The 14264-nt window shown below is 39.1% G+C and overlaps 1 protein-coding gene across 1 annotated transcript in view; it reads right to left on the bottom strand.

Moving 5' to 3' along the window:
* Window positions 1-650: 650 nt before the first annotated feature.
* The window catches only part of si:dkey-112m2.1 (transmembrane protein 132C), a 126941-nt gene continuing 113327 nt past the window's right edge, over window positions 651-14264 (bottom strand). Inside the window, exons 6-9 of the mRNA XM_034123365.1 lie at window positions 12721-12929; window positions 8090-8402; window positions 2978-3169; window positions 651-2509 (exon numbers count right to left, since the gene is read on the bottom strand). Coding sequence (XP_033979256.1) covers window positions 1430-2509; window positions 2978-3169; window positions 8090-8402; window positions 12721-12929 — 1794 coding nt within the window. The 3' untranslated portion in view covers window positions 651-1429. The remainder of the gene's footprint in view (window positions 2510-2977; window positions 3170-8089; window positions 8403-12720; window positions 12930-14264) is intronic.

Here is a 14264-nt window from a genome sequence, read left to right as displayed (position 1 = left end):
TTGTGGATTACTTCTCTTCTTTTAAAACTGTCTGTATTACTGACTTTTTTGATTTGTGTTAAAGCAATGTTTGTATACAGTACTCCCATAAACCAGTCAGATGAGTAAAACTAGACGCATCGAGAGAACCCTACGAAAACCAGACCAATGAATCACACATGAGCATGATGGAGAAGAGTCACCTTCAGTTTTAATTAGTCCAGCAGCCAATTTTAAAACAGAGATAGAAAATGATGGACTCGACTAATACTGACATTTGACAAAAGGAGTGAAGAGATCAGACATTGGGCCTCACTTCAAAGTTTGTTGATTCACTTACTATTATTCTGGGATCCAAAATGTCATACACAGTATTTTAAGATGTTAACTATATTAACCGATCTCCACCTAGACCATACAAACTGTAAACTGGACTCATTTTTATGGAACATTTTTAAATGAACATACATGTGATTGTCGATTGATTTTCTTGATGATCAATGTTTCGTTATTGTTGAATGCGACTTAATTCCTTTTTTTCAATATGTAGTATCAGTAGTAGTTTAAAAAGTCTACTCTCTGTAAGGTATGAATCAAGGGGGGGGGGGGGGGGGGGGGGGGGGGGGTGGGTTGCGTTGCGTAAATAATAAGATTAACATAAGAAGGGGACATTTATGGGCTGACACAAATAACCAAAATCAACATACAGAAACAAACCCAAAACCCAACTTCAAGAAAAACGCAATAATATTAAACTGACATGTCTCCAGAGATATTGGTATTAGTTATCTACACACTTTCATTTCAGATCAGACACACATGCCTCCTCTTCAAAAATGTCATGCTCTGGTTTCTGGAGACAAAAAACAAACTACAAACAAAACCAAACCAAACCACACTTTACAAAATATTACTATACATAGAATACCTCCAGATCAAACTCTGAATTTATATACAATAAAAAAGTTATTTTTATCTCTTCTCTCCTAGAATCTATAACTGCAGACATGTGGTACAGAGCAACTCTTAAAAAAACTAAACAAAGCGCAAAGAAGTACAACAAATCCAACATTAAAACAAGATGAGTAAATAAAGAAAAACAAAGTACATGGCGCATAGAAAAGGGAAATTGAACCTCAATTAAAGAAAAACAACGTACATTTAAGTTAAGCAACAATATCAAGTTCACATTTTCCGCTTCATAACTATGCTGTGGGGTTGTGGCAAATCATGTCTCGTCATGGTCCATTGCATTACCCTTTCTGACAACTGTCATAGAAACAACAAAGGCTGAATGCACAATCCTGTTGTCATGGTAATCAGTCCAACAGCAGGCCCAGTCAGTTTTTTGCAACCATTTTTCTTTTCCCACTCCAACCCTCATCCCCAACTGATTCTGAAGGCATTCAGGTGAGTTTCTCTTTAGTTCATTGAAAACACCCAGCACCCTCTATACAATGTTCTTAATTGCATTCTCATTAAGCTTGTCCATGTAGTTCCTAAGTTCCTTTGAGTCCCCAAGCTCAATGTCCGGACATACCCATTTGATCTCACTGGTCTGCATTAGTGCTAATGGGCTGAGCACAGGACAACCATTACTGGACTTGACATTGGAAAAGGTTGTGAACTTCACCCTCTTTCTCTTGGTGGTGGGTGAGTTAAGGGATTCATTCCTGTGATCCCTCCCACTCAAACTACAGCCTCCCACACCGGTATTTCCACGCTGGATACCTCCATTCAATAGTTGACTCCCCTCCTCTAGGGTAGCGCCCAGCTCGTCCTGCTGCTGCTGCAGACAGAGCCCCTCATCCTGGCCCAGCCAAACCCAGTCGTGAGCATGGGGCATTGTCTCCGTGGTCTCCAGGGTCAGCTGCTTGCTACGGTACTTGTATGCATAAGATATGCAGTTAATGAGAAAAACCAGGATAGCAAGGCAGAAGACTCCAAGCAGAGCATACATCCCGATCTCCAGGTCTGTCAGTCCTCGTCGGGAAGGTAACAAGTCGTCCACGGTGCTGCGGCTACGAGGCAGCTCTGCCTGGTCTGGGAATTCTGAGAATTCATTTGGGACCCTGGCCCCGCTGTCTGCTGATAGACGGCCTCCATTAGGTCTCACTGGGACATGGCCCTTGATTGTTGTGGCGCCGCGGTTGACCAACCCAGTTTCCATGTCTGAGATAGATCCGCCGTAATATGGAGGATCTGGACGGGTACGCCGGTCTCCTGGTTGTCTGTATTGCCCCTCCGGTTGACCAAACCTTGTCTGTATGTTTGCCATTCCACTGGCTAAGATAGTACGTCGTTTTCCCTTCTGGCACAACTCTGACGGGCTCATTTCAACGCGCACAAGCAAACCCTGTCCTTCCCCCTTGGCAACAATGATGGGCCACTTCCACGCCGCACTGCGCTGCACCGCCACCACCCGTTCATCCAAAGAGGTGGCAGTCAGAATAAAATGTGAAGGGTTATAGTTGTCCAGAGCAGTCATGGATCCATCACTGAACTGAAGCCAAGCACTAATGAGGGACTCCTAAGGAAATACACACACAAACAGAATTTGTATTCACTAAAACAGAGAAAATAACCCTGTGAATAAAATAACAGTAATCGGCTCATTCTAACTAATGCATAATAATGACTAGAGAAAACGGAGAGGCAAAAGAAAGCCTTAATTACAGTAGAAAGGCTCACGGAAACAACTGGATATGGAGCCATTATCCTGAAAGCTAAATATGCTTTTCTCTCAAAGGGAAGAGACGGTAGCCCTTTTCCATTTGAAATTCTAATTACAGGAATAACAGAACGGTTCAGTGGTTGGATTTGGAAATCAAAGAGATGGCTTTACTATATCAAGAGGGAAATAATTATAAAGGAAAAATTGCATATGCTCCACAAAATCAGTTTCAGCCATGGGTTTATAAATGCAATACAATGCAAAGTGCAGTGCTAATATGGTTAAGATTAGATTTCCCCTTATTAGGATGCGTTTGATTCGTACCTGTTTGAGCGAGTCGATGACTTCCTGTGTGGTTGCAGTGGCGACAATGGCCCTGTTGCTCCCTGGGCTGAGCTGCAGGGACAAAGAGAGTCCAGAAACCAACTGCACCCCCAGCTCCGTCACACTCACTTTATCATCCAGCACCCTGATACTCCTCTCAGCCAGGACCGATGATGTCAGAGGGGACAGCACCTGCAACAAACAAATACACTTGCTACTCACGGTGGAACATTAAGAACCAGGATGACATTGTTACTATGAATGAAGAGGAAGAGCCCATTTTCTAGCAGCTAATGTTGTTGACAATGATGTCCCTACAGATGATAGAATGTCCTGTCCAGGAGCCTTCCAAGCCAAAGACTGCACTTTGATATAGTGTTTTATCAAAAGTTGCCTTTGCAGTTGCTTCTTCAAATTCAGTCAAACTCCAATATGGAAACAGGCTTAAACTTTAACTTATGCTCAACAAGTCAAGCACTATTTGACATTAAAGTCAAACATTATTTATCTTAACCGTTTAAAAACAGTTACAAATTGCTGTTGCAAAATACGTTTTATAATTTGACAAGGCTATGTATTTCAATATTTTCAGATACTAGATTATTCCCATTAGCCAAGACTTTTACTACTTTTTGATTCCTTTACTATACCTCCCTATTCTTGTTTGTTTTCTGGATCAATACAAATGTAAATACAATTAAATTTCCTCTGTATTCTACACTCACTAAATGAAGTTACAAATCCACATGCACATCAACTCTGCATTGTGATTACCAAACGCACCGAACATAAAACACTCCTAAACTCACATGCAAACATATTATCTCCACCCAACAGATCTCCATCTCCCTGAGTTGCCAGAGGCGTAAGCATGTAAATAGTTGTGATATTGTTATGTGATGAGAGTCCCTCCCATCCGCTCCAATTAGGGCTCCAGTCTCTCCTGCACCCGCCCCCGCATGGCTGCATTTACCAGCCGTAATGAACTGTCAGCACTGATAACTGCCTCGTTTTACAGACCCCTTTTCCCTGTTTTCATCCCTTTGGTTTACCTCTTGTTTTCCCCCTTTTGCCTCCCACACAGTGAAACTGATCATCTTGAATGTTAAACAACGCTTAAATCAGTGTTGTCTCATATCATGGGAAATTTGGTTTAACCTCATCTCTGGGATGAATGTAAAGGTTAAAAAGATAGACTGGTGGTGATTATCACTCTTAAAAATAAGCATGCACACTGATTAGCTGGAAGTTTTTTGTACTGATAAAAGTAGAGCATAATAAACTGTGACACGGAATGTTCATCAGAAACTAATGGGCTATGGTTAGTTAGAAATCATGGGCATAATCACTGCTGCTCTTCTGGTTGCTAAAGTTTATACTTAAACCAGCAGCATATTTGCTCCACCTTTGGCTGTGTAGATTAACATCATTATCGGTTAGTGACATCTGGCTGCATTTATATTTAAATCTAATCTAGCCAAATACAACATATGCTATATTCTTTGCTCAGCAACCACTTAGGCTTAAGAACCTTATACATATATGCAGGTAAATGGGTGTAAACTTCAATAAGGTATTTTAAACTTCTTTTTTGGAGCTTTTTTTTGTTGAATTTTCTTGGTCAATTCGAACTTCTGATATTTTAAGAACTACAACGGACAACATTCACCTAAAACTGTAAACAGTATTTATTTACCTATTTATTTATAGAAAAAACACTTATGAATCAGTATGTTTTTACATAAGGTAAAGGTGTTTGTATTATACGTGTATATATAGTAACTGTAAATTGCCTGCCAACACCTACTGACTGCGTATGGAGCAAGAGTTAGACACCCACTCAATACTGTTGGCAGAACAGATCACTGCAAATACTCTAAACAGCATTGGCAATGATTTTAGCAATATAATACATTTGAAGATATTTTACACATCTTTGATGGTCTGAAGAAATTGCTAAATTTGTTGTTCACTTCTTTTATGCTGTAATAGTCAATGTAACATATAACCCAGCACTTCCTAGACCTATTTATCTTTGACTCTTCTGTAGAGTTAAATGGCAAAATATGTTTTGCATGCAGAAAGTCTATCCATAATATGTCAGAAAGACGGTGCTTGAATGAATTCTTTCATTTCTCCTCGGACACCATTGAACTTGCAGCACAGTATATTAATGATCACATTACCAATTCTATGGCCACTATGGAATCTTTTAATACCTCAGTGGCCTTTTGAAATCCTTTGCTTTCATTTAATTGTCAAGTCCAAGTCCTTCATTGTAATTCTGAACAGTTAGATCACAAATAAAACTCCTAATGCGTTCTGTATTCAAAGCCCTTGGAAATTGGAGAATGGAGTGTATTAGCACTGTTTAATGGATAATTGAGCAATGGCTCCTTCCATATATTTTTAGAGAAACAAGCTCTCAATTTCACATAATCCTTTAAAAGATTAGCTTATGGATTGTCGGTAAACCAGTACATTAACAAACAATAGGCATTTTCCATATTGTTGAAATCAGTCCACACATGCAAAAACATTAGCACCAAAAAGGTAAAAACAATAGTTTGGTATACAAAATGGATCTAAATCATATGAAACCACTGGCTGCTTTAGAGGTAGGAAACACATTAACTCAATTGTTTGATTTCTAAAATGTCGCAGCTTGGACTTAAAGCACTTTTGAGATGTTTTCCTAATTGGCTTCCGAATACAAATAAACATGTTCTCCATAGTTCTTCTCAAGCAATGTTAAAATAAAAAAAACATTGTGTAACTGTTACTGCATTGTTCATTATTTGCTGATTATATTAGTTCTCCTGGAAAACCCTCAGCCCATAAGTTGCTGAAAGGCCAATGTGTACCTGTTTTGGAACCGCAGTATCTTTCAAAAAGACTGATTAAGATGCCTCGAAGGAGCCAATAAAGGATGGTATGTAGCTGTCCTTCACATTGACTGTGAAAAGATTCTAGTAAAACAAAAAAAAGGTCACAGCAACATGTTGATAAATGGTTTGTGATGTTCTTAGGAAAATTAGGATGGCCACTGGAATACGTACACCTGGTGGTTCATTGAGATCATGCTTTGCTTTCTCAAGAGTTGACATGTTTTTACTGGATTAAGCCCAGAAGCGTTGTCTTAAATCAAGTGAATGTTTTCCTTCAGAATGATTTAACCTTTTCCACAGACTACCTGACCAGCATACCAAAGACTAGGCTGAAAACATAACTAATGCTTTGAGAAAAACATGTTGATATAATAGAAGAAACATTATATCCTATTCCTTCTGTGGTATAATTAACCTTTGAGTTCACTGACAGAGTTTGCGTTGTAATGGAGAAATACTGTCACTTTTTTTAGCTGAGGGAGAGCTAGAACAAGCTGCTCTGTAAATAAAGCTGTGTATTATCTGCAATGGCTTTAAATCCAATGTAATTGTACAGATTTCTCTTTGTGTTACTGCAGTGATAATGCTTGGATTTCTGCATCAACAATCTGAGAGCACTTGTTCTGCAAGGTTGACCTTAAATGTGACTGAATTAAACAGATGTCTTTTTAATGTATAGTTGTCAATGCTTTGTTTGTCTTTTGCTTATTTGCTATGAAAAACCAAGTAGCTTCTGCCACCATAGCCAGTATATAAGCGAGTATATAGCCAAAAGTATAAAGGTAAACAAGCAATTGCCATTAGTGACATAACATCTACACAGATCAGACAAATGCAAATATACCACATTATAACTTTGAAGCAATTTAAAAAAGGCACACATTTTTAGTTTCTCCTTCTTTCCATTTCATCAGTATCAGTCTTAACACTCAATCCTAAATACCTTTTCATTTAGTTTTCCTTCTATTTAAACCATGTCCCTCACTCATGTAATCACTCCTGCAGTGCACTAAGCTCTACAATTGATAAATAAAAAAACGAGATTATGATTCCACTCCACCGCTTCCACACAGTGTTGTTCTCTGTTGTGCTATCTTGTAAATGCCAGATTGGTGTTGATTTACGGTGCGAGCGGGCACGCGTGTCGTCCTGAGCTTACACCTGGTTGTAGTATTACAGAAATAGGAGAGAATGGGAGTGTTTGTGTGGGCGTAGGTAGAGAAAAAGGAGTGACAGAGAGGCCGTAGAGAGGCAAGCTGTCATTAGACTGGCCTTGATGCTATGTTTCTCTGTCAGCTCAAGATAGGCTTAAGTATTTGTGCTATGCTGCGATCAATGTTGTTTTTGTACTTTCTTACCTTTCCATGGCCAAACATGTCTTCTTTCCCCTCTATATTACTTCCAATGGCTTATGTTGCATTTATTTTCTTTCTGTACTATCTCGTTTTTTTGTTTTATGCCTCCAGCAGACACAGAGCAACATTTGCACTCATCAGAGTTTTGTTTCTGGCTAAAATTCCTTTCACCTTGATGCTCCATAATCACAAGTCAGTTCATTAGCTTTTAGAAGCCTGCTGTTGAGTCACATTTGCGAACTCAACCACCACAACATTTTAGAAAGTCTTAAAGCCTTGTAGAGCTATGAGCTACCATCTATAAGTTACACATTTGTTCAATTGCTCAAGGACATTTTGATTTGTGGAGCTTCTCCTTTCCCCATGGATTGTTTAATATCCTGTTTTGAACAGAAAAGAACAAACCCTCCATCACAATCAGTCAGATTTTCTCAATACATTTGCCTACGTCCTCTGCAATGCCTCCCATATATCCTTTTTCTACACCAACTCAATGACTGTTTCTTAGTGGAAAAAACATACCAGGCGCATAAGAGCTTTGAGGCCGCATAAGGATTGAGGACGTTGGATTCAGAAAAATGCCACAAATGCCATGTTATTCTGAGGTGACTTACCAAGTTTTATTTGTATTAATTGCACGTTTAGTTTTGCTGCTCGCAAAAGCTATAGTGCAAGGTTCTTTGTCGACTGACATGTATGTTGACACAACAGATGTGTCAGTCAATACTAATTGCTAAGGGCAAGAATAGCTCCCCTATCCAAAAAAAATAACCTCAAACATGACATCGTCAGTCTAAAAACTGAGGAAAAGTGAAACAAAATGGCAGTGTGCTTATCAGGCAAACAAAACACACACACTCAACACACACCTGTAGTTTGGTGATCCCAGGGCTCAGTCCTATAAGGACTTGGCCATCCAGCAGTTGTGCAACCTTCGGGACCTCCACCCTCAGAGAATCCTTGACCAGTTGAGTGACCTCCACCTGCCAGTCGCTGCCCAGCAGGAAGGTCTGCTGGCCCTGCCCCTCCTCCTCCGTGGCCCCTTTAACTTCTCCCGTATCTGCTATAAAGTGTGTGAGGACGCGCAGGGTGGTGCTTTGATACTGCGCCACACAGCCGCTGTCTGTCCTCCCGCCAGCTGCATCATCGTCTTCGTCTCTGTCGTCAGTGACTCTCTCATACCTGCATCAATGGGAAAGAGTAAATAACCAATGAGAATAAAGGATCGATCGATAACTTCTGAAAGAGGCAGAAAGCATACTTGTCCTTGAAGAAAAATGTTGTTCTTGAAGAACTTTTGAAAGAACATCCATAACATTAATCTGTTTGCAACTTATATATATCAATATTCCAATTACTTGTGTATAGACTATTCTGCACAATTTCCTATTATATTATCTTATATTTTATTTACTTACACTATTATCTGTTTTATTGTGTTGCACTGTTGGAGGAGCCTGTGACCTAAGCATTTCATTCTCATAACTACACTGTAGGCATATGACAATAAAAGCCTTGAACCTTGAACCTTGAACACACTTATTTATATATGAAAACAAAACTGAAGGTTATCACCAGTATAATTCAACTTTTTTTAAATCTCAATTCACTTTAGTCCCAGTTTTCATTATCACCATTAATGGCCATGAAGTGGGACCCTCTGATGTATTTACTGCAGTCGATGCCTCCACTGTGCTGCAGGTTTCCTCGACCTCCCGAAAGTCATATGCTCCCAGTGTTTTCAAAAATCCATTAAAAACAGCTTTCAGAGACAAACTGCTGCCTTTCTTGTTTTCTCATTTTCTTTCAAAGGGCAACTGATATTTTGCTGTATGTCTGCCATTTATTTAGCCCACGGCAAACACTTTGCAGATCTCTGAAAGATATGTTTTGTAACAAATAAATGCAAACCCAGTCTGGGAATTCTGTGACACTTTTGTTTTCCTCTTATTTAAGTCGCATTTTATAAGGCCTTTTACAGAGCCACATTAGAGTTGGGAAGGTCGCAGAGGAAGTACAGGGTTGGAAATTGGAGAAATCCTGCAAAGAATAACGAAAGAGGGCTAAATGGTTCAATCTGACATCCAAACATTGATAGCAATAGACAGCTTGGTACAATTTAAAGCAAAAACTGTTTCAATGCCATTACTAGGCAAAATGTACATAGCACTAGGGTTGCAAAGGGGCGGAAACTTTCCGGTAAATATCCGGAAAGTTTCCATGGGAAGTTAAGCTGGGGAATTTTGGAAATATTCGATGCAAAATTAAACAAAAAAACATGACAGTTCAACAGATTTTTTAATTATTTTTTTTAAGTAGAACAGAACAAGTTTTAATTATTTTATTGAACAATTATTTGTTTCATTGAAGAACGAAAACAGGAATGTTGAGTTAAATGTTACTCATCCCCCCCAACCCCACTCATTAAAAAAAATGAACAAAAATGCACCCCTATCCAAAAATCCCATTCAAAATGTTAAATGAAAAGAGCCCTTCTCCCTCCAAAAAGTCCAATTAAACATGCTAATCTTCCTTCAAGCAATCCTCTGCATTTTTGCTAAACCCTTTCAGTCAACGGGCTCTTCCTGGGCCTCATCAACATCCAACTCTGAGTCTTCCTCTTCAGTGTCACTGTCCAGCCTTGTTGAGGATGGCTCCGTGTCAGGCTCAAAGAGCCTTAGGTTTGCCCGAATGCCAACCAGTTTTTCCACTCTCACATTTGTGAGCCTGTTGCGAACCTTGGTGTGGTCCCGTTAATTCCCATGGAAAGTTTCCATCTTTGAAAATTCCCGGAATTTTGCAACCCTACATAGCACATACATGTTTGACACCAGTTTAACTGCACTTATAACATTACAAAACTCAATGGGATAGATAAGAACAGTTGATATCCTACTTTGCTATATTAAGGATCAAATTGATTCTGTTCTGTTCGTCTAGTATTTTCTAAGCGGGTTGTCCTAAATCAAAAGTATAATATACCTCCCATAAGTTGTAGGTTCCAAATATTTTCAAAAATACATAAAAAACACTTGTAGACAGAAATTGCTCCCTCAACTTCTACGATACATCATATCCAGCAACAACAGAGTGTATTTCTTGGTCTCAATGCCAAACTATCTGAGCTGCAGCGACGGGTGAAATGTGGCCTTGGGACACAGATCTGCTCTAAAGAGTAAACCATGTTGACGATGAAAAGAAACATTGCTGTAACTGTTAGCCGTAAACATCGCTCTTATCCATCCACAACCTTCATCTTCCATCGATCTTTATTACCACAACGGTCTATTTTGCTCTCCTGTGCATTGCCATTGTCATATCTCTTCCATGGCTGACTCTCACTCTATATTTTCGACATCATTTTCTAACTTGACTTTCCTGTAATCTATTTTTCAACTCCTTCAGTCTGCATTTCTCACCTGTATCCTCTGTCCCTCTTCCAGCTCAGCCTGCATCTCCCTCTCTGACAGTCATGTGGCCGGGGGGGAGTGACAGTGACAGTTTCCATTAGGTTTAATGAGGCATGGCCGGTCAGGCAGAAAACGGGCTGACAGGTTAACATGCTGTGGCCCAATGGTTTGGCTTAGTTCCTAACCTGCCTTTCATCCCCTCCCCTTCCCTTCCTCCCCGTCAGCTGAGGGACGGCGGGCTAAACCAAGGTGACATTTGTGGCTGGCAACAGAAACATGAGGTCAGGTCATGTTTGTCGCGGTGAGTGACAGGTCAGCCAAGGTGTTGCCGTGCAAAAAGGTGATGAATGTGAATGGGCCTCCACACACACAATGATAAACAATGCCAAGAAACATTTTATTTGTCTTCATTGGGCCTTTGGTCTTTCCACCTCGTTCATATCGTGCATTTTTTATGAAGTGATGCACTTGACAGACCTGACTGATGGGATCAGGCATGGACAGCAGGGGGTATTTGTATTACAGTGCCACCCTGTGGAGTCTAGGAAATTGGAAAATATCACTGCAGTGACTTTGAGCTAGCATAGTGAAAAGATGTTTCCAGTAAAGAGGTTCTGTGCATATAAAGAGTTATTAAAGCAGTTATTTCTATAACATCCATTGTGAGTGTTAATTTGCCAGGCCTATTAAAAATCTGATTTCTTCACACAGCCTTATCCATCAATCCCAGGATTGTTTCCATTTATTGCATAAATAGTACAAATTGGGACTACACGTTCTCACTTATTGTTCATTTAAATGCTATCAATAAGGGGACCTACTGTATGTCAAAGACGACATCACGTAATTACTGTTTTCATTTCACAGTAGGAATTGTGCATGAATGTAATATCCTGGCTCTAATAAACTGGGTATGGAACAATTTAATTCCTTTTTAAATCACAAAGACTGTGCTTTGTGACTTCACCATAGTTACTGTCTAAGATCACAGTGAATAATAATTTGTAAAAAATGCTATTAATAAATATAAATTAGTCAGTGTCCCTCAGTGATCATGTATTTTTATTATGAGGGTTATTTCTTATTTTAATTAAATGTATTCATAGTTCAAGAAAATATTTGTATTAAAACTCCCTGCACACGTCCCTTTTCAGCCTTAGGAATTTTGTCCATGATCTGTAACGCTCAACATTATAACTCATTTCTTATTCGGTTAGTTTTTGGCGGATAATATTCGACACTCGTTACACCACCTTTGCAGCTGCACCTGCATTTTATGCCTCATATGTCTTCAACCACCTTTCAAATCCAATTTAATGCAACCTTCCTTCATGTAACCAAGTGTCGAATGGGATTCTCATTCAGGCAGGGTTTGTTAAGAAAAATCTCCTGGTTAATGACCTAAATAAAGCAATTCAGGATATGACCTTGGACTATTTTAATATGGCCAAGTTGTGCGTTTAAATATGAGTTACTGGGAGAAAGCTTTTCTATTAAGGAAGGACCTTGTTCAATAGTTTAGTATTGGTTTAAGTAGCAAACCATTTAGCTGTGAATGTAGTGCTGCAGTTACATTGAATAGGTGTAAGTTTAACAAAAGTACAACATGTAGCCCAATACAGTGATGGAATATAACTAAATATATTTTACTGAATGCTGTACTTGCATAACATTTGAAGTTACGTGTACTTTACTTGAATGCTGTTTTTTATTCTTAATTTTGAAAGCCAGTATTGAACCTTTTTTTTCACTACTATTATTTGACAACTTTAGATTCAGATTATTAGCTAATACAAAATAAAAATCAACTAACAAGCCAACATTAACATAAAAGTTAACATATCCAGCAGCAATCATTACATTTTTTAAATTAACTCCACCTTCCATAAACCATTAATTGCATTTATATTATTATGAAATGGGCCATAACCATTTTTTCCGGTACTTAGAGTTCTAAGTACTGGAGTAATGGCATCAGAAATACTTCAGTAAGATTTTAAAGGCAGGACTTTAACTTATAACAGAGTATTTTTACACTGTGGTATTGCTACTTATTCCACCACTGACAGTTTATGTGCCACTGGCCTTACCTCCGGTTGCCCGTACTAGCGGGGACCCTCCAGCCTTTGATCTGGCTGAGCTCGGGGTCGGCCACATCGATGAGGAGGGGCAGGCGGGGCATCCACACGCTCATCTCCAGCTGGGCGCTGAGGAAACTGTACGTAAAGTTGAGCATCACCCTGGTCCTTCCTCTTGTCTCCTTCCCGTTGACATACACATAGTCACATCGCTCTGACACCTAGAGAGAAAAGGGGAAGATTAGACCAGCAGGAGCATACTAGCCAAACCTAAAAAGATACAGAAACAAGCTAATTATTTAATAACAGCTTCTTCAAATGTATTCTTTATAACAAATGTGTGTTTATATATGTGTAGTGGACAAAATATGTCATTTGGAATGCTTTAAGGAAGATCAAGGTGGTTTTTTGGTCTTTTTAAATGCTGGATGGTGGAAGAAATTGCTACTGCTTTAATGAGTCCTCGAAGTCTCGAACGTCTGCTGGCTTTCCTTCGAAAAGGAAAACTCTTGCTCGAATCATATTACGATTGGCCGCATCGGTTACCGTGGTTTCTGATGTATCTCCAACAGGGATAAATTATAGCAGGAACATAAGAAACGTGTTTTATCTTCAGAGCGCCAGAATAAATATTTTCTGGACTCAATCTCTGTCATCTGTTGTCAATGTTTGTGATTGTAATCACTTGCAATTCAATTTATTTCTATCTCAAATACCATCTTAAGCTTGATTGGCACAACTGGTAATTTCAGCACATGTCTTCACTGAATTGCCCCTTTGTAACAAATCACCAGAAGACTGTCATCTGTCTCCACTTCTTTGCATATAAGTTGACAGCTTTACTCTCAAATGATGTCAGACCAGCCTCCTATCTCTGAGGAACAAAACTGACAGCTTGGTATCTTGTCAGTTCTCTCCTCCTCCTCCATTTTCTTTTCCTCTTTCTCTTTCTCTCCCACTCTCATGCTCATCATACAAAAACATCACTGTAACTCCTACATGTTCAGTCTTTCTGTGTTGAGAAAACAATGTGCTTCAGAATTATACAAAGTGGTGAGGGGAAGGTTTAAGATTTGAAATGAAGTTTTGTTTCAATGATTGGTTTCAGAAATCAAATTTAGGTTCACAATCAATTCATCTGTGGCATGATGAGAAAACAATATATAACCCACATCTGTCATGTGTTTGACTGGCTATTGGACATTAGCATTGTTGAGCAGAGCGCTAGTGATAGGTGCAACAGTGCAAGTCCAATGATGACTTTGTACGATTCCATGGTCGTTATTAACAATATCAAACAATTATTAGTTTGATTAACTGGAAAAACAAGTGCTTGATGCAAATAGGTCTGCCATCTTTTTTACATGATTAATCAATAATCGTACAATTAATTGTCAACACTTATACTTATTGCCAAAGACAAAAAGGCTAACATTGACTGTTCATGGCTTTTTAAAATGTGAGGTTTTTCGGCCTAACACTATTTGATACCGTTTTAATTTAAATATAGCTGGGATTATAGTCGAGCAGACATAACAAGACATATGAAGGAATCA

This window comes from Trematomus bernacchii, unplaced genomic scaffold (assembly GCF_902827165.1).
Source record: "Trematomus bernacchii unplaced genomic scaffold, fTreBer1.1, whole genome shotgun sequence".
NCBI classification, from domain to species: Eukaryota; Metazoa; Chordata; class Actinopteri; order Perciformes; family Nototheniidae; genus Trematomus; species Trematomus bernacchii.
Note: the sequence above shows the minus strand (reverse complement) of the source record. Positions and strands in the feature narration are given on the sequence as shown.